This window comes from Coloeus monedula, assembly GCF_965178545.1.
Source record: "Coloeus monedula genome assembly, chromosome: 12".
Lineage (NCBI taxonomy): Eukaryota > Metazoa > Chordata > Aves > Passeriformes > Corvidae > Coloeus > Coloeus monedula.
Genome location: NC_138792.1, coordinates 12,278,519 through 12,305,933, shown reverse-complemented (window position 1 = coordinate 12,305,933; position 27,415 = coordinate 12,278,519). Strand labels below are relative to the sequence as shown.

Sequence of the window (27,415 nt, the reverse complement as noted above, 5' to 3'; positions counted from 1 at the left end):
CCCGTCTGGGGCACGGTTCAATGGCTGTAGCAGACAAGTGTAAAACCGGTTGTAAACGGAAAACTACTTTGACTCACAGAATGAGATCTTTGTGAGTCTATGGCCACGCTGCAGTGCCATGTGAGGGGAGACGGAGGGCATGGGGCTGGCGGCGGAGTGGGTGCCGTCCCCGCAGGGGCTGTGCGGACACCGCCCGCGTCTCGCGGCATCGCTGCGGTTCCGCGATCGTGGCACGGCCGAGTCCGGACTCGGGGAGGCACCGACGGCTCCAGCGGAGGGGAACTCGATGATCTCAGAGTCTTTTCCAATCGATTGATTCTGTGAAGTGTCTCTGTGCTGAGCGTGCGGGAGGCAGCGACGTGGGACCGGGAGCGGCAGGGCAGGGGCCGTGGGACGGGAGACAACAGAGGGAGGGCAGTGTGGGGCCGTGGGACGCTCGCGTCGCTGCCCAGCCCTGCGGTCCGGACGCGGTGCTGCCCAGGTGGCGGGGCCGGGCCAGTACTCCCGCCCAGCTCGGATTACCTGGGCGGGCCGTCCCGTCCCGTCCCGTCCCGTCTCGTCTTGTCTCGTCACACAGCCCTTCCCGGCTGGCCCGGCCCCTCGACGGGAAGTGGGAGCGAGGGGCCGCCCTGGGGTGGCCGAGCCATGGCTGTGCTCGCAGCAGCTCCGTTGCCCTGCCCGCTCCTCCTCGCCGTCTGCTGGGTGGTGGCCGCGGGGACGGCGGCAGGTAGGAGAAGGAAGGGACGGCGGGGCTCGGGACCGGCTGCCGGCTGCGCTCCCTGTCTGCAGGCGCGGTGCCGGGGCTGGAGCGGCCGCTCCGGGCTCTTCCCCTGCGCGGGTCGGGAGGCTCGGCCGTGGGCTCCGCGCACACGCGGGCATGGATATAAGGGAAATGGTTTGATTTTGTAGTAGAAATTGCCCGAAGCTCGTCAGCCGTGTGCGAGGCAGCGCCGGCGGCGCGCCCTGCCCTGCCGCTTACTGGTTGTCGGGATGCTGAAAATCTGCTCTCTTCTTTCAATAAGGCAGCGCTTGACAGGGTCTGCAGAAATGTTTTAAGCTCCATCTTCGTTTCCCGGGACTGTCTCTGCCTTAAAACCCCAAGCAGAACCCCCCGCACTCCTCCCGGTGCTCGCATCTTGCGGCGGTGCGGAATTGGCTCCGCCGGGTGCGGGCACGCAGAGCCTCCCTCGCCCTGTGCCTTCGCTCTTCCTTCAGTATTCCCGATTTTGGAACCACGAATGTTTAGTTTTAGGAAAGATGCGTGCGTGTCTGTGAGGGCTTCATAAGGACCCGGGCTTGAAGCTTTATTTTCTGCTCATGTTATCCAAAAACCCAGCTGCAGACATTAGAGGATTGTTATTTTCCAACTGTCTACAATTCGGTTTATAACTATGAAATCAACCTTCAGAAAATGCAGGAGGACAAAATAAAAATGTGATGAGTTTTTTATTACTTTACAACATTCACATGGTACTTGAAGCAAAGGATTTGCAGATGCTTCCACGTTAGGGCTTTTAGAAATACTATGTTTTCTATGCCTCCGCTAATCTCTGCTGGCTACTGCTGTGCTTCTTTTCTTAAAAGCACAACCGCGGTTTTGCTTTTTAAGAGTGAAATAATGGCTTGCCTATGTTTTGTAGTTGGTCATTGAGCTGTTCTGCCAAATTGCTATAGAAATTTTAATAATGAAAGCACGAGACTCTATATTTTACACACTCAAAAGTATGAGATTGGCCTAAACTATGAATAAAAGCTGAATGTAACATTAAAACACAAGCTTCAGAATTCTGTAGATTAATTGAAAACCTACTAGATTTAAACTTTTTATGCTAATACAATTTATTGGTTAATTTATAAACTTTGAATGTTCACACTTTGTGTGGCTGGAAATCTGCAAACTTAAGTACAATGGCTTTTAACCAAACCTATTAGAAGAAAATGTTTAGAACTTCAGAACAGTAATCAAGGATGACATATTTTTTAATGGTTTGTGCCTATTGTAGGTAAAAAAAAGTATGATCATGAAAAAATGGAATACTTAGAGCTGTGTGATCTTATTTAAAAACTTTTTTTTTTTTAATATGATCAAAAGGACTTAGTATTTGCAAACTTAATGCCCCAAGGATGTTCCTAAAGCCTGTCCTAAGTTTTTGTTAGGGGAACAGGTAATAGGCAAAGATGTTCTAGCTAGGTTCAGTTTTCTCACTGGAGATTGTATTTTTGCAAGAACAAAATTTTCTCTTTTCTGCTCCTGATGTTCAGTTTTACATCATCTGTAAAACTGAACAAACAAACAAAAATCCCAAACGTTTTAAATATTCAAATAAACTAAGCATATTCAGACTAAATTAGTGAATCTTTGTAATTATTCTCATTATCTGTGCAAGCATCCGTTATCCGTGTATACACATGGACACATGGATGGTAATGGTGCCTGATCTCTACCACTGCCTGTCCTTGAACTATGCAAAGGTGTGAGAGAGCTCCAGAAGTCTGATGAATTCCCTTCAAGATTTGGCTGCTCTGGCTTTTGGGAAATGTAAGATAATGGTGTAATGGATGCTTTGAGCAGAATTCTTGGTCAAGGAAGCTCTTTTGCTTCTCTATCTTCCCTCTTCCTTGTGCTAGCAGAAGGAAACAGGGCTGCACTGTGACCTGGATGGGAAAACTGATCTTGATGGAATTATTCTGCCTTTCTTCTATGAGCTCTCTTAAATGTTGGGATGGGTTGAGCTTGGTTCCCTGGAACAGCAAGACCTGCAGCACTAGCTGATATCCGTTTGAAGTGTTTGTGAAACTACTGAGTAACAAGGGTGCACTCTGTCCACAGACAAACAAGTGGTGGCTCCTCAGTGATGATACCTGGAGATACCCTGAGAAACAGTCTCATTTGGCTTCTGGTTCAATATCTTTTCATGGTACATAGAGTAGTCCTTTAAAAAAAAAATCCACTTTCACTTTCTTAGGGAATTCCCAATTGGTGATGTTTTCTAGAATTGATGTCTGACACATGTTTTTCTTTTTCCTGGAAGTTTGCCATTTTCTGCCACATTTCCCTTCTTTGTTTTCTAATATGACCTTCAAGCTGTGTGATGGGTCTTGAGTAGGCATTAAATCAGCGCACAAAGTACGGAAGGGTTAATGCACAAATGGATTTATCACTGTGACGGTCTCTGAGTCATGGCCCTGCTCTGCTTCTGTCTGGCTTTTGGGGAGGTGAAAAAATGTACCACTGAAGTGTGCTAGCAGTAAATTACTACTTGTCCCACACTGGTTTTGCTCACTGTGCTGGAACATAGTATTATATGTTTAATAGGTAATTGAAAAAGTGATGTAGTTTCCTCGTTGTTTGTTAACATTCTCACATTTGCTATCTTTGCTTTGCTTGCAATCTGCTTAAATTGTGCTTCTAACATACAACTGTTGCTTGCAAGATGTAATTGCTTGTCTTTTTAAGGATTTGTCTTTAAAACTGTGTTGATGGATAACTTTTGGGGAGAACAGGGTATTAATTGCTCCAGAAAATGTATATACTGTTTTTACTAAAGTCTCAGCACGTGACTCATCTTCCCGCAACATGCAAAAAGCTTGAGTACCACAACCACTACATTGTTGCAGGCTGCAATTTCTTAAAGATTACTTTTCAGTTAATTTGTGCATATTTAAATTATTGATGGGTTGAGGTAACAAGAATAATAGAAACACTTTAGTGAGCAGTAGCTAATCTGATAGCAAATATGAGCTGATGAAGTTGAGAAGTTATTTGTGTTCTTTTCTGTCAGAGTTAAAAATCTGCCAGTATTACTAATAGTAAAGTGTGGTCCGACAGGATTGTTACACTGATAACTTCTTTCTTCTAGGAGCAAAAATTCTTCCATCTCCATCCAACTTGAACTATTCATTTATCCATATTTGTACTCTGAACTGGACATGGCACCCTCCAGAGAACATCAGCAGTAGCTGCAACCTGGAGTATTCCAGTGACATCGTCATTAATGGGGTTCCTGAGGACAGAAGAGTAAGTGCATCATCTCTTTAAACTCTGTGTTCCAGTAAATGTCTTACTGTGATAAAACTCTGTGTGTGAGCATATACACATATATAAATACAATTTTAGTATAGCATTTCATTCTTATCATGGGATCAAACCTCAAAAATGAATCATACCAGCATATGGGATCTTCAGATCAGAAAAATTTGTCTGTTGCTCTCTGATAACTGAGTGCTGATGGTAACACAAAAGTACTGTAATAATAATGGAAAAAGTCTTGTTTCAGCCTTTGCTTATGCAGCTTTCTAGAAAAAATAGATACAGGGCAGTCTACATCATTAAGAGTTAAATGAGAATTTGCAAAGGCTTGTCTCCTTTACTTTGAACTCATAAGAGACTTGCAGATTTAGCTGTGGTTTGACAGCATTTTATCTTTTGGAGATAATACCAAGTATTAACATTCCCCCATTTGCCCTCTCCCTGCCCTTACAGTTATTTATGGGAGAGTTGTGTTTTGAAGACAATATGGAGCATGTTTTTTTCTCTGGAACAGAAGTCATACTTGTTTGTTTTGGGCTTTTGTTTTGGGCTTTCATTTTCCGTGTTAGATGGTGTGCAAGCCAGATATGCTCCTTGTTGTGGATTAGCTGGTGTTTGGTCAGGGCAGTGCCATGGTGGCAATTGCTATGGGCTGTAGGACAAGTATTTTTACAATTTATTACCAGTAAGAAAATAAATCCATAATTCTGAACCCTGGGAATTTGAAGCCTTTGGTAGATGCCAGCTGTGGGGTAGGCAGTGCTGCTATTTCAGATATGGTTACAATTCATATGATGCCTCTTGAAGCAGTCCTTTGTTGTTGAGCCCTGTTACAAGTCTTACAGTCTGATGCTTACATCGGCCTCTTCATGCTCTCCACTGTATTTTTTCTCACAGATCCAGGATATCCTGGACATGAGTAAGGATGTCGTTCGGCCAGTTTGGATGGAGCATTGAGCAACCTGGTCTAGTGGAAGGCAGCAACCCAATGGCAAGGGGGTTGGAACTGCATGATCCTTAAGGTCCCTTCCAGCCCGAACCATTTTATGATTCTGTGGCTCTGTGGTTTTGCAAACAGCTGAGCTAATTTAATAAAAACTAAAACAGTGATGTTTCATTTTTGATACTAATGATCTTCACTGGACCTTTAGATGAGCCAGTTGAACCTGCTAACACAGCAGAAACCTATTTACCTCTCTTGATTGGCTCATTAACAAATTAACAAACAGAAGGCCTCCTTGGTTAACGAGCCGAATGAGTTTGTGGAAGGGTTTAACAGATGTTAAGGTTTCAGCAGTTTCACAGGACAGGATGAACCAGACTGTATCATATTGCTGCATCCTTTTGCTCATAGAACCCGTTGGAGGTTAGGATTATTTTTTTCTTTTCATCTTCTTTTCGTGTTCTTTTCGGTTTTTTTTTTTTTTTTCTTTTTCTTGTAGGGATTTTTCTCCCATGTGTTGCTATGAGATGATAATGACCAGTACTTAAGAGAAACAAAAAAGTGACCAAGGTGGGGTAATGGGGTGCAGCTGGCTGCAGCCCCTCAGCTGGGGGCTTTTCTTTTGGGAAGGGCAGAGATACTTCGAGATTTTGGCTGGGGGCTGAAGGGCTGGGCTCAGCTTGGAGCTCTCTCTTGCTCTTGGGACCAGAAGGTGTGGTCGCTGTGGGAAGTATTCGCCACCACTGAGGAATCTTTTCCCCTGCTATTTTCTCCATGAGCGAGGCTCTGCTCGTAAGAGCAGCTGTTGGACTGGGACCTTATTAACACCCTACCTCACTAGAAAGGACCTCAGCATCTACTTGGGTACCTCAGGGGAAAAAAAACGGGACCCCGAGCCCCTCCAAGGGAGCCTCTCCCAGCCGTGTTCAGGAGCTGGGCTGCCGCTGCCCACCCCCGCCGCTTCTCTGCCGCTGCTCTGGGTTTTCGCTACACCGTAACCCCGCAGCCCCTGCCTGCTGGGACACCCCCGGTTCCAGCTGCAGCTGCGGAGTTTCTGATACATTTTATTTATTACTCTGGGATTTTGCTCTCCTCTGCCGTCCCAGCCGCCGCTCCGAGGTTCCTGCTGCAGCCCATTCCGCCATCCAGCCCGCCCGCCATCACCACCTGAGGGTACCGAGCTCGCGGCACAGCGCCCCCTGCAGGCGCGGGGCAACCATCGCACCCACCCTGCCCGGCCGGGAGCCGCCAGCGCCCCTGCCGGCTGCGAGCGGAACTGCACCCGAGGGGAAAGGGCCTGACAGCCGAGAGAGGCTGGCGCTGGGTTCTGCCTCTGTTTGTTGTTGCTGCCGGTGTTGTTGTTTGTTTGCCTTGTTATACATGTACATACTAGTAAAGAACTGTTACTCCTTTTCCCATATCTTTGCCTGAAAGCCCCTTAACTTCAGAGTTATAATAATTTGGAGGGAATGGGGTCACATTTTCTATTCCAAGGGAGGTTCCCGCCTTCCTTGGCAGACACCTGTCTTTCAAATCCAGACAAACCTAATCTGTACATTTGTTTGATTTCGTTGCCCTCTCATTAGTGCCAATATTTATTATTTTTATACATGAGTGGTTACGGCATTCTTTGGCCATAACAAAGATACTTTTATTGTATCCAGTTTCCAGTTAACTAAAATTCATCCTCCTAGCCCAACAAAAGATGCTCAAGAAAGTTTGTGATAAAAGGGTGAGCCTTTTTCTCACACAAACATACTCGAAAATGGAAGATCATGAGCTTGATGTGGTGTCACTGCATTTAATAGCCATATATGGGTTTGATTTGGTAGGTTTTTCTTTTGCTCCTTAAATCATGCAAACTCTTCTCACTGCTTTTTGGTTGTGTCTTCAAATGTTCTTTATTCTGTTGGTCATGCCCTCATGTGCACACACACAGAGAAAGGTGAAGGTCAGATCTGTAAGCATATAGTATAAACATGCTTATTTTGCATTTTCCATGAAGACTTATTCTAGGATCATTTTCCTCTGTGTTGTACCTATTTCTGGATCTCTGTGCAGCCTTTGTTTATGTCTGTAGGTCACAGGGGTGGAAGTAGTTTCTCTTTGTGAGTTCTGACTGGGCCTGAGAAGGAAAAAGCAAAACCAAGTAATGCTGAGGCTTCCCATGTAGTCAGTCCTTTGGCTTTGAGCTGTAGTCTTTCTGAAGGGCTGTAATATATCCATACACTGGTTGGAATTCTCATGTGTCTGAGCTGGTATGATAAATGTTTTGGTTTTCTTTCCCTCATCTAAACCCAGGAATGGAGTAAGAGTCGCTTCCGTGTGATGGATGCGCGCTTGAATGAGGAAATGCGCCTCAGAGTGAGAAGTGAATGCAAGAAGGACAACACCAGTGAGCCCAGCCCTTGGGTGGAGACCTCCCTTCCACCAAAAGGTAGCACCAGCAGCAGCCAGACCCCTCTTGGCCTGAGGACACATGGCTTTTTCTCTGCTTTTTTAACAAGAAATCATAAAATACCTCATAAAGGAATACCAGACACAAGGGCTGGTTTGATTGATGGAGCTTAAATAGAATGATTATACCACATTAAAACACAACTGGGTCTTCGGATGCCTAAAGTCTTCTGGGCAAGCTTGTAAAATTGAAGTGCCCTTCCAAAACAGTAGTTCCTGTTATTTCTCTTCTTCCTGCTGTGTGGTGGTTGTGGGATAAGAGATAGCTTAGACTCCATTAAGCCTGCTGCCTTTGTGGCTAACATCTAAGTCAGTTAATTCTGTATAATTTTTCTGTGTAAACAGAAGTCCCTAAAATAACCCTACAATTGTCTCTATAGGAGGGAGGAATCTAGCAAATTTAACGACTTGTCGAATAAATAATTTAAATAATTGTAATAGGGTTCTGTCTTTTTCAGAAGAGATGAGTGGGGTCTACACAGCATAGAAAAATGAATAGAGAAAAAGCATTTTTTTTTTCTTGGCATACAGAAGTAAGGGGTCCACAGCAAAATTGTTAGGAAGGAGACTTTGAGGAACAATGTATTTTGCTGAATGCTTGAAGTTAGGCTGTATAGCAAGGAATGCACCTCTTGCCTAAAAGTCTGTCTTATCCCAGGAGCATGACTTGATGTGGACGAAAACCATGTGGTTGAGAGAATCAGAGACCTTATCAAGCCTGTGTGTGTGTCTGCCAGAAGGGTTCTGGAAAATCGGGGAAGCAGATTGTTAGGACAGCATGTACTAAACAGGCTGGGGATTTTAAAAGCCTGTTTGCAGATGAAATATTTTTATATACTTCTTGAAATAGGAAAACCAGTTTCATTTCCCTATACTCTTAGTTGCTGCTTCAGGGAGAATGCAAGCCGGACATTTGAAGTAGATCGGCATTTAACACGCATTTAGTTTTTAGTTCATGGAGATGTTGCTACTTTTTTTTTTGTTACTACAATTAAAAAGTATCCAATACAAGGTAATACAGTAATACAGTGTAAAGAACTCACACAGAAATGCAAGATTGAATATGAAAGACTTTATTCTGTAATTGCTCTGCCTGGGCTGCCTGGATGATCCACAGACCTATTCACAGTTGCTATGTACTCATTTGTATTTATGTGATTTGAGTTTCCAGCTGATGAATTTTAATGTCTGAAGGTATATGGGTCTCAATTAGAAAGTCAATTTACCTGGTGTTTCTTTTGTCAATATTTAAGGCTCAGAGGTATTTCCATATTCAGAATACCAAGCAACTAATATTGTGTCTGGAGAAGATAAAAATAGTCAGCCTTTAATTCTGGTTAACAATGATGGCTGTAATCGCATTTAGCTTTGTTATAGTTTTCCCTGTACTTACTACCTACTTTGACTTATTTTTAAAGTATCTGTAGATTAATAGAAATAAATATTTTCCTGACTCAATGCCTTGTCCTTAGCATCAGGTAACTCTAAGTAGTAATTCAGGCATGGTGAATGCTGGGATTTTTCTGCTGTGATTGGCTTGCCTCTAGAAGTTACTCTTCTGAGATTTCAGCCATTGTAAGCTCTAAACAGCTGGAATTCATGATTTGTTGTGCTGAACAGGCAGTGTGGTCCGAGAGGTAACCAACCCATTTCTGCCTTCCAGTTTCAGTTATGTGAAATGAAATGTTTTACTTCTGGAAGCAGGGGAGAACACTTGGACAAAATAAATCTTAGAGAACCTTTCCAACTTGCCTTGCAGGTATTCCAGGTACTGCTGCTGTTGACTTGAGCTGTGTTTGGCACAATTTGGAGTACATGGCTTGTACCTGGCGTCCTGGGGAGAACGCAAGCAGTGACACCAACTACACCTTGTTCTACTGGTTCGTAGGAGATTTGTATTCCCAGCTCTAAAGTGCTTCTGGGCTAATCTTTAGTTTTACATTACACATTCCATTTGTCTGCCTCCTGTTGCTTTGAAAGCTCCCAGGGCATTGTGTCCAAGTGCTCAGTCCCATCCAATAGAAAACTTCACCACTGAAGGGGCCAGAAGCTGCTGTGGCCAAGAGTTTTTGGGAAGTTTTTATAACTGTTTTGTGTCTGCTTCTGTAGCCCATATTAACATAGCTGCTATTGCTTTCTGTATTTTTTTCTATATTTTTCTAATTGGGCACTTGATTCAAAGAGGGAATAAATAAGAACTAAGCCAGACCAATGTATTAATTGCTTTCCCTGCAGTCCAGCAAAATCGGCTGTTTAAGTTGGAATCACTCGCTAATGTATGTGTTAGTTCATAAACCATTGGGTAATGGTATGAAAGCATTAATAACTCTTAGTAGTACTTTTGTTTGCATCTTCAATGTCCTAAATAACTGATTCACCTTTAAAGTTATGAAGAACATCTTTTTATCATCATCATCATCCCCGCTGGCCAATGGACTGCCATAAATGGTGTCTTGTTCCAAAGGAACAAACTTGTGTGAGCCAGCTCTTGGCATTGATAACTGTACATGCTAATCTTCTGCACCTTGTTGGGGCTTGTGAAATGCCAGATTGCATTAGCTTCTGTAGAGATAGTGAAGTTTTCTTTTTGAAAGCCCCATGTCATAGTTTTAACAGCTTTCTGTCTTATTTGATCTGACTATATAAACGTTTTGCTCCTCTTCTCCAGTGGCAGTCTCACAGGCCAGCAGTTCAGTTCGGAGCATTTGGGCAGCAAACAGCAGAAAACTTGCTGCTTTAGTTAAAGGTAGGGGGACTGTTTGTTCCCTGTCTGGACTGCTACTCAAATTTTTTCTTTTGTTACAAGAACGGGACCAATGCAGGGTTGAAGGTCTGAATTTCTGGGAATAGGGATACTTACTGGAATAATACTTTAAATTTGAGCTATATATTCTCAACCTGCCCTTAATTTTAATGGAAGATGTAGCTGCAGTGAATGCAAAGTGTTTTAATTCATGCTGCTTTGAAAGAATAATAACTTTTAAATTTTAAAGTGAAAAGCTACGAAAACACTTCAGTTTTAGACTGAAAGATGTATTTTCCACAGTGCCGGTGAGGTGGGTTTTTTTGGTTTGTTTTTCTTGGGAGGAAAGGCTACAGGTGTATTTTCATTGATGCCCGGGCAACAAAGAGAAGCAAGGAAGAAGCTTGTCTTCCTCACTTCTCTATTATTGGAAGGGAATACTGACATTTTGAAAAGCAAATCAGGTAAATAGGTGAAACTCAGCTGTCTCAAGAGCTGCAATACGTGAGGCAGAGCTAATGGAGCTTGATCAGCTCGTTCTATCACAGAGGTGAAATTCTGTTGACAAGAAGTGGTTAAATTAGTTTGTTTTCTAAATATTCTTTATTCCTTGAAATTGTTCTCCCATGTGGAAAATGTGAACCAAAGCTGACAGCAGTTGTTCTCTTTGATATAAAACAAATCTGCCTCTCTTTCTGCTCCCTGGCACTCTTCACAAAAACAATACTCTTTCTAAAGCTTGAGATAAATTAGAGGCTTCTTACTTCGCTTAGCTTTACTTTTTTATATGTATAGTATAGCTTTAATGAAAGATCAGTCTTTAGAATTTGTAACACATATTTAAAAACAAGCCTTCCCCTTTCTGTCCTTTTCTTCTGAAGTTTACAAAAATAATTTTATTCCTCTAGGTTTGATGGCTTGAAAAATCCTAAGAAGTGTGGCAACTCTTCCGTAGACCAAGGAATCTTTGAATGCATTTTCAATCTTACCTTCCCAAAAGACACTACAACTTACCCTGCTATAAGTATTTTGATTAGAGATGATTCTGAAGAAATTAGGCCTGTGTGTGCAAGTAAAAATCCTACCACCCTTGGTGAGTTTAATACCACATCATAAAAATATAATTAAAATAAGAAGTTTGGTAGTATATAGTTGTGTTTGAGAAACTATCACCTCATAAAGTACGGATGAAACAATGTGATTAGATACTCCCTTCTTCTGTTGACCTTTGATTTGAAATTATATAGACAAGAGTTTGTTTTCTGTGGGGTGGGTATCTGAGGGGGAGAGCAGAGGGGTAATTTTCCACTCACTTCTACTCTTATTCTTTAGTTGGATTTATTCTTTTTTGACTTTCTGGTGCTAACTTTTCCCTCTTTCTCTTCTTAAACTGGTATAAGTGTAATATTTTGCAGTGTAGGACTGAACAATTTTTTTAAGCAGTGAAATAGACTTTTGAACTAATTATTCCATTTTGCATTTCAGTAAAACCTGCTACACCAAGACAATTGACACTGTCAAAGACTAATGATAAAATTGATGTAAAGTGGAGTGAATCAGAAACTTTTCCAAGAAGTTGCTTACAGTATGAAGTTAAATGTTGCAATGGTGATTTGGACATTGGTCAGATCATTCCAGTAAGTTTCATTACTGTTTTTTTTTTTTTCTATTAATCTTTTGTAATATTTGCTGTTGAAAATGAGCAGTTGCATGCGTTGCATGTGAACGGGTCAGGTGCCAGAGCTCGAAGTGCTGTGTGAATGTAGGATTTTTCTCTCATACTGTAGGTTTATGTTAGTAAAAACTGTACATCAAAATTCATGCAAGTCTTACGAATCCTTCCCATCATTTGTTAGGGTGATTCATTAGTGTGTAAGAACAGTCTGATAAAGAAGGATTTACTAAACTATCAGGAAATGGTGCCTGTTTGCTTCTCAGGCATATGGGCTCTGGTGTCTTGGTGTTGGGTTTTCCTGCTGTTGGTCTGTGTGGTTGTGTGGCAATTTTCGTCTTGAACAGTGTGACCTGATTGCCCTAAAGAAAAATCTGCTGGTCCACAAAAGAACAGAGAATCTCTTACAAAAAAGCAAGGGGATAAAGACTGAGGATGGGGAAAGAAAGAGGTGTGCACTCTTAGATACACTGATTTTAGTGTACGTATAAAAAGCATTGAGTTCAATGTCAGGATGGACTCATGCTGTATGTCCATAGCCAAACTGAATGTACTGTTTGATCAGAATGGTAAAAACAGTCTGATAAATTTCAAAGTGAGCGGCAATCTTCTCCTGTGGAGCGTGTTTAGTTGCTTATTCTATCCCAAACTCGAAGCTATCAACATTCCCCAGGAAACTGGCACTTTGGATAAAAAATAAGTGCAGTTCGACCCTATCTAATGCATGATCTTATCTGTAGAGGCATCACAGAATGCTTTGGCATGGTCAAAGTTATGCTGCCCTGACAAGAAGGGAAGGCAGTGTAAATCACAGATGTTTTTCTGAAGCAGGAAAAAAAAAAGATTAAAAAAAGGCACTGTTCCAAGTGCTAAGTCTTAGTTTAATCTTTCATGCCAAATGCTGCATGATAGATGTAGCAGTGAATGAGATTCAGTCTTAGCTTTGGAATGTGCATTTAGGCACTCTGTGCTTGTTAAATGCCACTATGTCCTAGTTTTAGTGAGGTATCATAGTCATGAAAAGGTCTTCCATCAAAATATTCAGAAGACATTAGCTGCACAATGTAAATAGGCTAGTGACTGAGAATATGTTGATAATTGAACAAAGCTTTTCTTTTTCATCTTAGTCTGAAATTAATTCTGTGTCAATTGCTGGTATTGATGCTAATAGCAAGTACACCTTCAAAGTGAGAGCAAAACCAAAGCCTGAGTGCTACAACAGTGATTTCCATAGTGACTGGAGTGAAGAAAAGAGCATTGGTGAGAGCACTTGTCCCTGCATTGTGTTGCACTTTACTCTTTATCTGTAAGGTGTTTAATACCTTTCTGTCTGCTAAATAAATGGGAGTCAAAGATCATCTTCTTATGTATCTATTTAATTTTGAGTGAAAAGAGGGCAGAAGAGCTCTAGTCCTTCAGCAGCACCTCCAGTCCCAGCCTGTACTCCTGTATACGTTGATGGTGGTGCCATTTGTGTCGCTGTGCAATGTCCAGTGTAGCCAGTTTTTCAGCCCTATGTCTTGCTTTTTTGCATTTTCTTGCCAAATACATCTACGTTATAATCCCATTTTTGAAAAATGAGCCTGTCCTTGCCTACGAAAGTGCTAGTGTACTTGAAAAAGCAGTCTATAAACAAATTGGAGAATTAACAAATTTGTTGTCATTATTCCTAAAAAGCCTCTCAAAACATCCCTAAATTTCTACAATTTCTGTTTTCCAGGTGAGAAGAGGGACTCTACAATCTATTTTGTTCTAATAATTACCATTCCTTTAATAGTAGCGATATCTACAATAGTTCTACTAGTTTATCTGAAAAGGTAATTAATGATATACCTACATTTTCTGCTGTCTTTGTCAAGAGTGAAAGTTATTTAGAATCTGTCTGTGTAAATGTTCCCCTTTCCTTTTGTTTTGGGGAGTGAAAATAAGAAATGGGTACAGTTGCACTGAGAATGAAGTCTGGCTAGTGGTGACAAAGCTGACTCCACAAATTTTCTTGACTGTACCCAAGCATGATTTTGACATGTTGATTTTTAAATTAATATATCTTTCATCTAAATATTGTTTTTAACTTTATGAAGGCTGAAGATATTAATTCTTCCACCAATTCCAGACCCTAGAGAAATTCTTAAGCGCATGTTTGGAGAGCAAAATGAGGATTCCCAGGTTAGTAAGAAGCTATAAATCCATTGAACTGGGATCTCTAGGCTTGCAGTTTTCCTTTTCTTATTTCTGTCTTATAACTAACTGTATATAAGTAAGTATATTGTACGAAGATCAAGTATTTACAATACTAGGAATTTTTCTGAAACAAGCACTCAAAACTTAGCTCAAATTGTATATACTTCTCTAGTTAGATTAGTAGAATGGCATTATTCTGTTACTCCAGACTGTAGTAAAGTTTTTTTTATTTAAAATTGTTTCAGGTTGGGGTTTTTTGGGTGGCAGTTTTCTGATTGTTGGGATTCTTTTGCTGTGTGGGTTTTGGTTTGAGGACTTTTGTTTGTTTGTTTTTGCAACTCCATTAAGTGACTTCTGCTGAACATTCATGTCTTTTTCTGCTACTTAATCATATTTATGATGCTGAATGAAGCTATTTGTGTTTGACTTCTAGAAACTTACATTTTTAGCACTCTCATGTTTATCATCATTTGTAAGCTAAGAAGTAAATCAGACATTTAGCTTCTTGTTGGCAAAAGAACAAAACCAGCTATAGTTGTTTCAAGCTTTGGTTGATGAAAGACTTGCAGTGGTGCCTTATTTCAGGGAAAATAAACATAATACCCATTATGGACACCTATTTCTAAATAAATCTCTCTCAGTAGCCCTTTATAAAATCCAAAGGGAAGTACACTGACAAGCCCTAATTCAAACCTTTACATGAGATGGTGAATGTTGTTCTCCAGGATGGGACTCTTGGCCATGAGGGTCATAGCTGTGGTAGCTGTTACACTTTGTTGTGCTTTCACAAGCACTTTGTTACTGCCCCAAGTAATTTTCTCTGTGTGCTCAGTGAAAACTCTACAAAGTGTGTACATGCTCAGTTCTCCATCCTCCTGCCGGAGCTTCACCCATTGGCTGTAGTTGGAAGCACCCTTAAAGGTGGGGACCAACTTTCAGTTCCTCATCTCCAGAGGACATCTCTTCTGTCAGCCAGGCTTAATCCATGGCTCTGAAAAGCACAATTGGTTGCCCAGCTACCTTGGCTTTTCACCATAATACAGGGTGTATGTTGTGGAACAGGGGTCTGTCTTACTGGTTTGAAAAAGCAACACTTGCCATGAGGAAATACTGTTAAAAATGTTGTTCCTCTCTTTCAGAGCTCTGCAAAGGATGATCCCATGAATGCTTATGATAGATTAATTATAGAAGAAGAAATTAACTCTCTAATTTTATCAGAAACTTCAGAGACCACTAATCCTGAAAACAAAAACCGGTAGACTCTGCTTTATCAGTGAAAGAGGAAGGAAGCTGACTCCTGCTCCCATACCTCAGGTGACTGTAGATGTGAAGAGGCCTGTGAGACATTGGCCGGCTCTGACCTCACTGAGTCCTTCTCTGGTGCACAGAGGATGCATCACTAACAGTGGCTGTTCTTCCATCTCTGCCAGAAATACTCACCTGAGTTCAGTCAAGATGAAGCATGTGCATAGTTCCGTGTGACTGCATTGTGGATTCCCTGTACTGGCTTCAGCCAGCTCTGCCTCTTACTTGTCACTTGCACTTGTGTTTGTGCCTCACACCAGACTGTCGGGGTTTTTTTGGAGCAAGCACTTTGACTTCTCTGAAGTATTTGGCTCTATTTGCAGTAGGTGAAGTGAGGCGGGTTTACAGTAGATGGGTCATTAGTGCTACCATGTGGAGCTGCTGCCAGGTGGGATGGCAGAGCATGGACTGTTTGTGGATAACCCTTTGTGTTTGTGTGCCTGGGCTGGGCACACTCTGGAGGGCACTTACAGACTGAGCTTCTTGTGCTTCTATGCATCAGCTGGGGCCTGGTGAAATCCCACAAAAGAGGGTATTTTTTTCTTTGAAAATGTGTATGAAAAACCTCTCTGCTTTCCAGCTGGTGTTCAGAATATTCTTAGAAAAGGCTTAGCTTTGTTATCCTGTCAACTGCCTGTCCTCAGATGCCTTGCCTTCATGGAGTTCTTGGGTTAATTATACTTTGTTTAAAATGAGGAATTTTTTACTTGTTCTGTGCAGTAGCATATAACTATATTGAGTCTCACCAGGGTGTGATTCTAATTTGGCCATATTGGCCTGAAGTCACCTGATTTTTAGCAGCTAAGTAGTCCTGAGTCTGTCCAGCAAAAACACCAGGATGGATGCATGAGTCTAAGGAGCTGTGGTCAAACTGATTAGCAAATGTTAAACCACTGAAACCCAGCTAATTCAAAGGCTTCAAGACCCATCCTTACTGCCAAGCTGATGGATTTGGGGAAGAGGGGATGACAACCTTGACCTGTTTCCTAAGGGATAAGTTTTATTCTTTCTATAGAGATGAGACTCTGATTGAGCTTCCCCTCTAGGACTTACCAATATAAAACAAGGTGCTGATTTGACTTTTTAAAAAAGCTTTCTTCTGTATTTTACTGCAACTGTTTGACAGGTGTTTTTGTCATTGTTTTGTTCATTCTTTGATGATTTTGTTTTGAGGGTTCTTTACCCAGCAAAGCCCAGCAGGTGTTTCCTGGCACAACTGTGACATTTTCCTGCTCTGCATTCTGAGCATTAGTTTCTGCCCTGTGCTGCAAAGGTGGTTACAGTGGTACCTTGATTGTGCTGGAGGAGGAAGGTTATGTAATGGGGAGAAAAGGATCCATGGAAGCCCTTTATGGTTAATGCTCAGGGATTTCTTGCTCTTTCCAGATAAGTGCAGACGTGTGAGTCATGGACATAGGCAGTCTTAGCAGACTGGAAAGAGATCTTCTGGTAGGTTTTCTAGGAGCAAACTTTATAGCCACTAACCTTTTAAAGTTCATCCCTGTCTTCAAACTCCATTCAGTCAAAAAAGTGAAACTAAATGCTGTGTTTTTAGAACATATTTTTCTGCAAGAAGTAGAACAAGTGCACATGCTTTTTAGCTACAAATGTGCATCCTTTATGCACTTAATGTATTCCCTCCTTATCAATAAATCCAATTCTTTCCCCATTCTCCACTGAGCCTCTCAAATACAGTTTTTTCCATGTCTCTTATCCACCTTTTGTTAGTGGTAGAAAAGGGAGGAGAAATGTAGCAGAATTAGCAGATGCCCTGTTAGCATATGCCTTTTACCTCCAATCAGGCTAAAAACCCCCAACATTATAAAAATTAATAAATGAGACAAAATGAAAATAAAGCCTCAGGGATTTCAGTGAGATAAAACTCAGGTTATATAAAGTCAGCTAGTAGCACTATCTGAAATTCCAGAGATTCCGGAATAGCATGAGGGAAAGAGTAATGACATTCGTTGCCAAATTCGTTCCCTCTGCCCTGCAACACGTATGTCATTGTAATGATAAATATTCTTTCAGTCTACCTCATCTAGAATGTTGCTTAACACAGACCACTAGACAAACAGAAATGTATCATTTCTAGATAAGTAAGCACAACAGTGTAATGTAAAGTTTTGTAGCTTTCAGCGTAGCAATCTAGGAAAACCAGTACTTAGCCGTAAATTCTTCTGACTTCTATGTTGGTGTCTGTGACAACACCAAAATTTATTTGCTTTTTAAAAAAACAAACCAACAAAAGCCCCTATACAAATTCATAAAGCCAGAGGAATGAAAAAAAAAAAAAAAGGATGGAAGGTGTTAGGCCAAAAGGAAGATTTAAATGCAAAGGATGGTTTAGATCACTATATAGAAGAGTTTTGAATAGCAGTAGTTGACACACTTCCTCATGGATTCATTTCTTGAGCCTGTGTTTCAGCATGTAAAACAAGTGTCTGAATATACTTTCACATTTAACACTTTTTTTAAGGTAAGACGTTTTTTAGTTTGAAATTATGCAAATTTTGCTATAATTTGTTTTTTTCCTTCATTGCAGTTACTTGATCTGTAAATTTTTTCAAAGAGTGTATAAATATGATTGAATGCTTTTCAGTGTAATGGCATGGCATTTTGTTCTTGGGTTGAGGAGATTAAACTGAGGCCAAAGAGATGGGTTTTTAATGAGAAACCATGTTTGAAGCATGCAGAAGCCAGAGAAGAAAATCTGAGTTGCTTTGCCCTCTTCCCTTTCAAGAGTGAACTCAACCCACACATTCAGTGTGGATGGACTGCAATGGCCATGTTTTTTGGCTGGGGTAGTGGAACAGAGATTGAGGTGAGCACAAGGTTTGGACTCTCACCCTCTCTGTACTCAAGACCATTCTACTTTCTGACATTGGCATGTTATTTTAACGCTATAGAGACTTAAACCATCAAACTGGAATTTGACTGAAATTGCTGCAGCCTTCCCCAATGTAGCTTCAATATTTTACATCTTTGTTAGCTACTGAAGTTACTGAAAATGCCAGGTTGCTAAACTGATGAAAGCCATGACCTTGTCACTTTACCCAAATATGTTCAAGTGCCAAAAACACATTAGTAATGGCTTCTTGGAAAGATTCAGAGAGAGAATAGTTTTTTCCCTTCAGTTCAGTGAGCACATCATTCAAAATTAAGATACAAACTATGACATCAAAAACTAAGACTTCTCATATTTCTCTTTCACAATTTTAAAGTTTTGGTTGTAATAATGAGTAACAATGGTTTTAGTCACTCCCCGTAAGTGACCTTTTATTATTTTAATACATTCTGTTAAATAATTTAAGCTTTCTGTATTTGGCATCCTTGAAAAAATGAACAATTTCTGGTTTTTTGTTCATTTTTTTTTGTTTAAGGGATGACATGACACAGTTGAATGGCTTTAAAGAAGTTCTAGAGGAACACACCAAAGTGTAAGCCATAGTGTTTTAGTGCTTACTAGGTAGAACTATTCACAGGTTGGGTATTTCCGTTCACTGGAAAGTATTCAATAAACTTAGTTCTGAGCTGGAACACCAAAGACTCAGAATTTCCCTTGGAAAGGAAATGATGGGGTTTTTTTTTTTCATTATATAAAAAAAAACCAAAAAAACCAAAAAAACAACAACAACAAAACAGAATGAATTTTTTGTTTTGGAGGGTTTTCCACTCAAGCTCAAGCAAGAACAGGAGGTAGGTGAATAGGAGGGTGGAAATGCAGGTATGGTCAGGATGTTGCAGAAACCTCCCTCCCTCCTTCTCACCCAAGTACCTTGGTCGGGCAGCAGCTGAGATCCTGAGGTCCAGGAATAGGCAAGGTGGGACTGGGAGGAGCAGTTCTGCTGGGTTACTGAATGTTCATCAAGATAACCCTCAAATACTTCAGTTTTATTCAATATTTGCAAAATATGTTTTAGGGGAGCAAGCCCCACAAGCTGCATTGCCAGCTGTAGAAATGCAGCTTCTAGATAATACTGAAAATCCAAATGCAAAACCAGATTAAAATCTCTCTATTTGGATGAACTTCCTGCAAGCTCTGTTGAATCAAGGTGATAGCAGGAGGCTTAGATCACTTGATGTAACGAAATCCACGCTGTTACCACAGCAAAGCAATGTGGGTTTGGGTGGGTGGCACAGGGAAGAGAAACTTTCTTTCAGGTCCGGAAACTCTGCCTCACATTTGTAACATGTAAGAACCTGAAAGCTTGTTGATGACTTATGGGGCTTTTTTTGGGTTGGTTTTTTCAATCTGTTTTTCCAATATGCTGCTTAGGTTAATGAAATCCTTTCTCTGTGTTTGTAAACCTTGTGGTGTTTATCACTGAAGCACCCCTTCTATGGCCATTCTCTAATTATTGCCAAGTAGTTTTCTGAAGTAGTAATTCAGTGGGGAAAGACAATTGCTGCTGTCACCACAGAGCTGAAAACCAGCTAGTGTACTCTAGTAATAGTCTCTGCTCCTTGTTCGGCTTTTGCTAAAATAGTGCAATTATTTTGATGACTCTTGCACAAAGCAGCTACAAAAAGATACTTACCAGTTAACCAGGGCTTCCTGTAATCACATTCTAAGCTTTTTATATCAGTTTTCTTCTATTTAATTTGGCTCAAACAGCTAAATAAAATAGCAGTTTATTTGGCTAAGTGCATGATGAGATTAAAAGCTTAGTGAAAAAGATGTTTTGTTAAGATCAAGCACTGTCACTTTTTGGAATCTCAGGCAAAATTTGCAAAGCTAGATCAAATGTTAGGAGCAGCTTGAACCAGGAGTTAAGCTAATGCTTTAAAAGTAGAGCTGCCCCTACATCTCCTGTGCTGAAAGACAAAAAAACCAAACCCACCTAAATATGTGCTCCATGGTGGGAAAAAATTAGGTTGTGCAATGGGCATGCTGTCCTAGTGATCTACTGAAATCGGTATGAGCAATTTCTGCCTCAAAGTTCTCTGCTCTGAAACACCAGAACTGAGCTGTTCTTAAGACACTTAGCTATGTCATTGCTACTTCTTAACCTTCGTTGTAGCAATAGAAACAAAATCTGTCCATTTTCTTTTTTTTTTTTTTTACTGGCAGAAAGCACCAAAATTAGCTTGTTTTGCCCGTTGGAGCCTTTCTCCCTCCTGTACTTCAAAGCCTTTTAGCCTCACTAGTTTCCTTTCTTCACACAAAATGTCAGTGTGGAAACTTCTAAAATGCCAGCAAGGTACTCTTAAAAGGTGTGAAACTGGTTTGTCTTTCAAATGTCAAAATCAGCTACAGGGAAAGCTATTCAGGGTATGGCTATTTAGTTTTAATGTCATATCCTGTCATGTTCTAGGAGAACATTCAGCTGTAGACAATCTTGCCTATGCTGGCAGGTACTAAGGCTGAGCCATTAGTCGACACTTTTCCACAGCTGACTTTCATAGTGCTTTTCTTGCATACAACACTTTGTGACTTGTTTTCCTAGGAGGAATAAAAGGTAGAAATGCCAGCAACATACCCAGCAGAGAAAGAATGCCATCTGCCTTTCTGTATGTGGAATTTCAAGTTCTGTGTTTGAGCTTGGTTTGGAGTAAAAATCCTGTTCCCTAAATCCTTGGGAATACTGGACCGTTTTATTAGGTGTGTAACAGTAATTCTTTTGTTTATGGGCTACATGAAAATTATATTGATCACCCATTTATTAAAGCTTGGGTAGGGCTGGAAGACTTGTTAGGGCATCCCCTGCCACATTTTCTTCTGCTGAGTGGTGCCAAGACAGAGTACCCTTGGTGATTTGTCAAACTTTTCTAAAGAGTCTCCCAAATGTTTTGTCTCACTGCTGTTTTCTCCTTAATTCAAAAACTTCCCCACCAACTAGCCTGCTGACTTTTACTGCAAATTAAATTGCCTTTTCCTCTGTCCTCCTCTCACCAGGAGTTTGCACTCTGATCTGCTGCCACGTTCTGTTTCTGTTCTGCTTTGAGAAAAAAAAACAAAACAAGAAGCCTGAATCTCTTAAGTCTAATCCCTTGAGTTTTCTAAATCATTTATTGTCCCCTTGGTCTTCTCTAGAGTGTTGCCCTTGAAGCCAGACTGCATCATCCCCAAACCACCCTGACAATTACATTTTTTTGGTTCTTGGTCCTATCTTCCCCATCTTCCTCCAGAAATCATAGCTGCTACTTTCTGTGGCAACAGCTTGCTCTGGAGCTGTACCTCAGTTCGTGGCTTTCTATGATTGCTGGTCTTTTCAGTAACACTGCTGCTCTGTCAGCTGCTCTTCACTGCAAAATCCTTTTCTCCTGCCTAAGGGGAATGCTTTTGACAATTTTATTGTTGCTTGTGTTGCTGTGCCATTTGGAAAAACTGCTGCAATTTTTTATACTCTTAATAGTGTCCCTGAGCATCCTTCTAACCATTCCTCCTTGGCTATAATCCACAGAGGGTCATCTTCCAGATGATCAAATGGTTTCAAATGCTGAATAAAGCTGCTACCCTGACAGATTCTTGCAAAGCAGCAGCATTTGCTGTCCTGCTGGGTGGTCAAGGAGTTCTGGGTTTTTTTTTTGTTTGTTTTTTTTTTTTTTTTTTCATAGCTGCTGTGCTTGTATTTCCTCAAGCTGATTAGGAGGATGGTGCTCACAGGCCTATCAAAAAGGGAAACTAGACTAGTTTGGCACAAACTGTTCTTGATGGTAGTAAAAATGCAAAGAAGGGATTAAAAAAAATTGTTCTAGAGTTACTTTAGGGGAAAAAAGTTATACAAATGGACCAGTAATTTCTTGGATGCTTCCTTTCTGAAGACGTGATACTTGTCCTTCAGATTTTAGACTTCTGTTTTCTACAGACCTCAAAGAAAACTGCCCACATTCCAGGTCATATCAGTGTTTAGATTATTATGTGCTGAAGGATTAATAAGGCCCTGCCCACCTGAAGACATCCACTTTATCTGATTGTTCTCCAGCCTCTTTGTCTAAATGTATTTGCTTGTTAATTTGCTCTGGCTAGAGATAATCTTCTTTGAAAAGACTAAAATAAAACAAAAATTGACTGCACCAACCTTCATAGCAGCACATTCTGACCTTTCCCATCTGGTCTTGAGCCTGCAGTTCATCTTCCTTTAGCCTGTAGTGTAGTCATACCCTTTTCCAGTGTGTTTTGGCCCTGGTCAATCAGGACTGAGCCCATTGCTTTCCAGCCCTCAGCCATGTTGGAAGCTGCGGTTCAGGGCCCCATTCCCAGTGGGGTGAGGGCTGGAGGGCAGAGAAGAGGCACGCTCGCTCGGGGCAAATGAAAGTCATCAGTATTCACCCAGATAGTGGCCACAGATTACAGCACAGACAAAACAGCTTTTATTGTTAACTACATGCCAAGTCAGACCTCCTTTGGCCTCGTTTCTCTACCTAATATGGTACAAGTGCCTGGTAGGACTGCAGGGAGGCAGAACCCTGCTGGCTGCTCCTCAATCCCTTTCCAACATCCAGCTTTCCCCCTGCCCAGAGTGCTCTCAAGGTGGCTCAGTCACTCCTAAATAGTTAACTGCCAGAGGGTTCAGGATGCTGTTGTGCTCATACAAGTGCCAAAGCTGTATAGCAACGCCAACGCCCCTTGATGCACGTGAGTTTTGTAGTGTTCATTTTATTCACACAACTTTCAGAGCTGTGAACAGACACAGCAGCTGGGTAGTCCATGAGGATTTGTGGATGTCAGTAACACTGGCTTTATCAGATGTCTCTCCTTGGGTGACAAGAGGTGTTGTTTGCAGACCCTGGAGCTGATTTGGCTGCTGTACAGAGTTTCTTCCTCTTGAGGAAATATAACACCCTGCTGGGGTGGGGAAGCAGCTGAGAGCTTTGTCACTAGTGCAGAGCAGATCTTGTCCAAGCTCCTTCCCTTCCTGCAGGTTCACAGAGACAGCCCAGGAAGGGTTATGATGCCAGTGTGTCCAGAGCACACACAGCTGTAGCATTCCCAGCCCATTTAGCTGACAAGCAGCCAAGGAACTGGCTCCTATCCCGCTCTGCCCAGCCTGGGGCTCAGCCCTGGTCCTGAAGTATAGGGGCGTGAAGGGATGAACAGACCCCCTTTTTCCTGTTTTTCTACAACACTCATTTCAAAATGGTGTTGAAAGCACAAAGACGCTGCAATTGGTGGTACAGTTGTTGATGGAAGCTTGGCCTAGTTCTCCTTTAAAGTTTCTTGAAAAGAGTAAACATGACTGTGGAGAAGATGCTTGGAAAATTGAAACAACTTTCAAGAAGTAAAAAGAAATGGAAAGAAACAATCCAAGATGTTTACATATATTAATTCATTTATTTATATTCTCTGCTTTTCAGTGTTGCACAACTTCTACATCATATTAATTCAAAATTAATATTATCTTTATGATCTATGACTTAGCAACTTTTATACACTCAAAAGTACCACTAACTACATATGCTCTACCTTCCTCCATTCTTTAAAATTAATGCTGAAAACATAAGAAACATGTACATGTAAGGTGTTAAAGTACAGTTCTTTGGTCAGGTACAATTTCCACAGTTAAGGAATGTACTCTGATAGTATTTTACCCTCAGCAGTAGCAATACACAGCAGCAAGAAAGGTGATTCCTATGATATTTTACAGGAGTCATGACTGTATCTTAGCTTAACATGGCAAAACTAGCATGATTTGACAGACTCAAGATCAAAAATACATTGGTTTTACACTTGTGTTAATAAACACCAAATGAAGTAAAACAGCAAGTGGTTTCTTTGCAGAGAGGACCTTTGTTCCAGCCTGACAGTGCTGGATTGGCAGGGAAGAGGGAGACAGCAGAGCGGTAGAATCACAGTAACACTGCAGCACATACTAAGTTCAGTGTTACTTAGCAGGATAGTGAGTGACTCTACAGATTGATCCAGAGCAGTAGAATTCCAAGTCTACTACAGGCATTGGATATTCACCAGCTGCACACAGAAAGCCTGTGCTTCCAACACTGGCACCCCATTCAGCAAGAGTAAATATCTCTCCTTCCCAACTTATGACATGAAAAATTTCTAACACTTGTGTAACGTAAAATTATATCCTTTAATGTTTTAAAGACATTATCTATATTCCACACAATTCTAACATTTCTTTTAGAGTTAGGAAGTCCTAACATATAAGATGGAATTATTAATGCTATATGTTTAAAGTGTCCTAAGCAGTGCAATGCCACAAACAGCCTTTGGCTGCATTTCTATGGCATGGGATGGAGGGAGGCGGCTGGACCATCTCAACAACGTGGCTCTGTGACAATGTCAGCCACATCAGTCCTTTTATACAAAGATAATTCCTTTTAAAATTGCCTTAAGAAAGAACAATTTCATTAAAATTAGACTTCGATCTGAAGTATACGTAAATAAAAAACATTGGCTGACACAGTCAGCATGGCTCAGTTTGGAACATGAAGTGCTGTGTGACTCTCACTCCAGAGCAATGACCTCTCACCTTCACATATCCATAAGCAACACAATGACACAAATAATACTGCAAGCAACACCCTACTCTTCCTGGGTTGGTATCTTTTCATTTTGCCTTCTGTGGGTACTCTGAAAGGCATGAGTTGACAAACATTGCTCCAGAACTAATACTTCTGATTCATATAAAATACAGATACAACACAGTCACATTTAATTGACTTTCAGTCCCTGTGCAATTTAAGTTAAACGACTGTCCTCAATATATTTTTAAACTGTAAACTACACTAGAAAGACACAATAATTTAATTAATTTCATTACTTTTTAGCTGAAGTTGCCTGTGAACTTGTATGTAGCAAAATCAGTTACATTTCTCTGGCAAATTACCATTAACTGAAGACAGGGAACAGACTTCAAGTACTTGAGGACTAAGTCCACTGTCCCCAGGGCAGACAAGTGAGCTACTAGTTGAAAGAGGTAATCTCCAATTACCAACAGGCTGCTAAAATGTGCCTAAGAATCTATCTGTTCCTACAAATTAACTCCGTGGGCTTTGGTCAATTTTGGTACAATTTACCTGGCAAGTCTCCGTAATTCTTTCTTCGCCAAGAATTGGATTGGGAGCAGCATTTCAACTGGACAAGTAGCCAAATTGCAATAAGCTTCTGCTTGAAAATAATTTCATAAGAATCCAGCTCTTTATGTGATTTGAGGCTGTTTAACATAGGAGAAAAATGTGCTACTTGATTCTGAACCAGCAGGAGCCAGTTGCTCCTTAGTACAGGCAAAAAGTTGGCAGAATTTTCCAGTCTTTTGCTCTTATGGAAGTAGCAGCTTCTCATAGTTGCTGAACTCCTTCATATACTCAGAATACATCTAAAAATGATGCGGCAAACCATGTATCCTGCCATAATTAGTGCTTCTTAAAGACAGTTTTTCTCTTGAAAAGCTAGAAGCAAGTTCCAATAAAAATTTTTCTTTTAAAAATATTTCATTACTCTTATTAATGAATAAACTATGTCAAAAACTTTTGGATGCTATACTCACTACCTAACACTCTGTGTACAAAAGCAGACATATAAAGACATAGCACCTGACCTTGCTCAGGTGAAAAGAACTGAAAGTGGTTTCCTGGATCATGGTACTAAAGGCATCATGGTATTTAATCCCTTTCACAGTAAGCTTCAAGCCTAAAGAGCAGTTAGGCTGCCTCTGGTAGCTTTCACTAAAAAAGATCATTACAGAACATAAAAATTCTAATCCTCAAAGTTATTCTAATTTCCAGCCTAAATTTTTATCACAGCCAGTTAATTCTTTTGCAAACACTGCCTTAAATATTAGGAAAGCTTGCCTCTCTTCTCAGTTCTCATCCAGATACATACATTTCCTGTGTATGTTTGTGCACAGCTGACAATCACTTTTACTCCTCGGAATCCTGCCAAATGACCAGTTCACTGTACTGCCAATTCATCCTTCTTGAACATCAGTGACCAAAACATTGTCTAATCTGTTTCAAGACTGAACAATAAAGACAACAATTGTCCTTCCCACTTACATGAATGACCATTACAACTGCCCTAAGAATCATGATTTTATATTTGTTTCTGCTAGTTCTAGAAAAGTGCAATGTGTAGAGGGTGTATTCAAGTTACAGCAATTTTATTTCCCTCCTTTTGAACAATATACATTTGAAAAGTAAGTTTTAAATTACACCGGATCCAGTACACCCGGTTCCACTGTCTTGTAGATTTTGCTCAGAAAGACTTCCACCTTATCATCACCCAAGTGACAGATGTCCAAGATGCAGATAACATGTTTGCCATCGAGTTCCTTCGCTGCTTTTACAATTTCATCTAGAAGTTAAGGAAAGGTAGTTTTAAAAGGTGTTTGCTGTATACTCTGTATACAATAAAAAGGTGTACAGAATTGATAATGTTTTCCATACAGTAATGTGTATATGTTCAACCTTCTTTCAGCGAAAAATTTTATTAGTAAATTCCATCACATCACAGAAATGACAGCATCAGAATTAGATATTAGTTTGAAGTTTGGTATTAAAATACTGTCTTCAGAGGATGAGACCAGCTCCAGCAAAAACTGCCTTGAAAGTTCAGTATTACAGCAATTTACTACAGCTGGTGAAATAGAATTGACATATCTTTCACTGAAGAGGTGAACAATGTCTGACCTACACCAGAGATTTCTACAGAGGATTAACTCTTGCACTGAAAGATAAAACAAGAAATGATAAATGATTATTGTCAGTGAAAGGCAGTCTCACCTGAAAGAGGAAATGTGTCACGAAGCCTCCCACTGCTAGTAGCCTTCTGCTGGCGTGCAGTGATACAACTCATACAAGACAATAATGTATCATTCTGAATGTCTTCTAGTTGAAATAAGTGGGGATTGTCAGGGCAAAACAGTGGAAGAAAAGCAACATCTATTGCTATGTCATGGTTTATACCTGTTGAAGAAAAACATTTTATGTTAGCAGAAAACTTCATATTAGCACATCAGCAACTTTGTGCACCACTTCTCTTTTTTTAATACAAAAAACTGAAATTATATGAAAAGTGATACTAGAAACAAGATATTCACGTATTTCATTGAAAGGTATGTTTAACAAGAATTACAGCTTTCTAGTAAAAAAATTACCCTAAATGAGGACTCTAACAAA

General features: G+C 40.7%; 2 protein-coding genes across 3 annotated transcripts in view; one reads left to right on the top strand and one right to left on the bottom strand.

The window, feature by feature from the left end:
• The first annotated feature begins 604 nt into the window (after positions 1–604).
• Positions 605–27,415, top strand: part of IL13RA1 (interleukin 13 receptor subunit alpha 1) — a 27,915-nt gene continuing 1,104 nt past the window's right edge. The window contains exons 1-10 of one of the 2 annotated variants that reach the window (XR_014226775.1): positions 605–727; positions 3,861–4,018; positions 7,275–7,410; positions 9,190–9,310; positions 11,082–11,266; positions 11,659–11,810; positions 12,973–13,105; positions 13,566–13,662; positions 13,927–14,011; positions 15,166–15,340. Coding sequence is in view for 1 of the 2 variants with exons in the window: in XM_082289690.1 (XP_082145816.1) it covers positions 646–727; positions 3,861–4,018; positions 7,275–7,410; positions 9,190–9,310; positions 11,082–11,266; positions 11,659–11,810; positions 12,973–13,105; positions 13,566–13,662; positions 13,927–14,011; positions 15,166–15,285 (1,269 nt within the window). In the remaining variant the exon portion in view is untranslated. Of the gene's footprint in view, positions 728–3,860; positions 4,019–7,274; positions 7,411–9,189; positions 9,311–11,081; positions 11,267–11,658; positions 11,811–12,972; positions 13,106–13,565; positions 13,663–13,926; positions 14,012–15,165; positions 17,140–27,415 lie in introns of those variants that run through there. The other variant, XM_082289690.1, reaches the window with a different exon arrangement.
• Positions 26,446–27,415, bottom strand: part of RADX (RPA1 related single stranded DNA binding protein, X-linked) — a gene marked incomplete at both ends in the record, with an annotated part of 17,644 nt that continues 16,674 nt past the window's right edge. Inside the window, 2 exons of the mRNA XM_082289689.1 lie at positions 26,446–26,591; positions 27,020–27,202. Coding sequence (XP_082145815.1) covers positions 26,446–26,591; positions 27,020–27,202 — 329 coding nt within the window. The remainder of the gene's footprint in view (positions 26,592–27,019; positions 27,203–27,415) is intronic.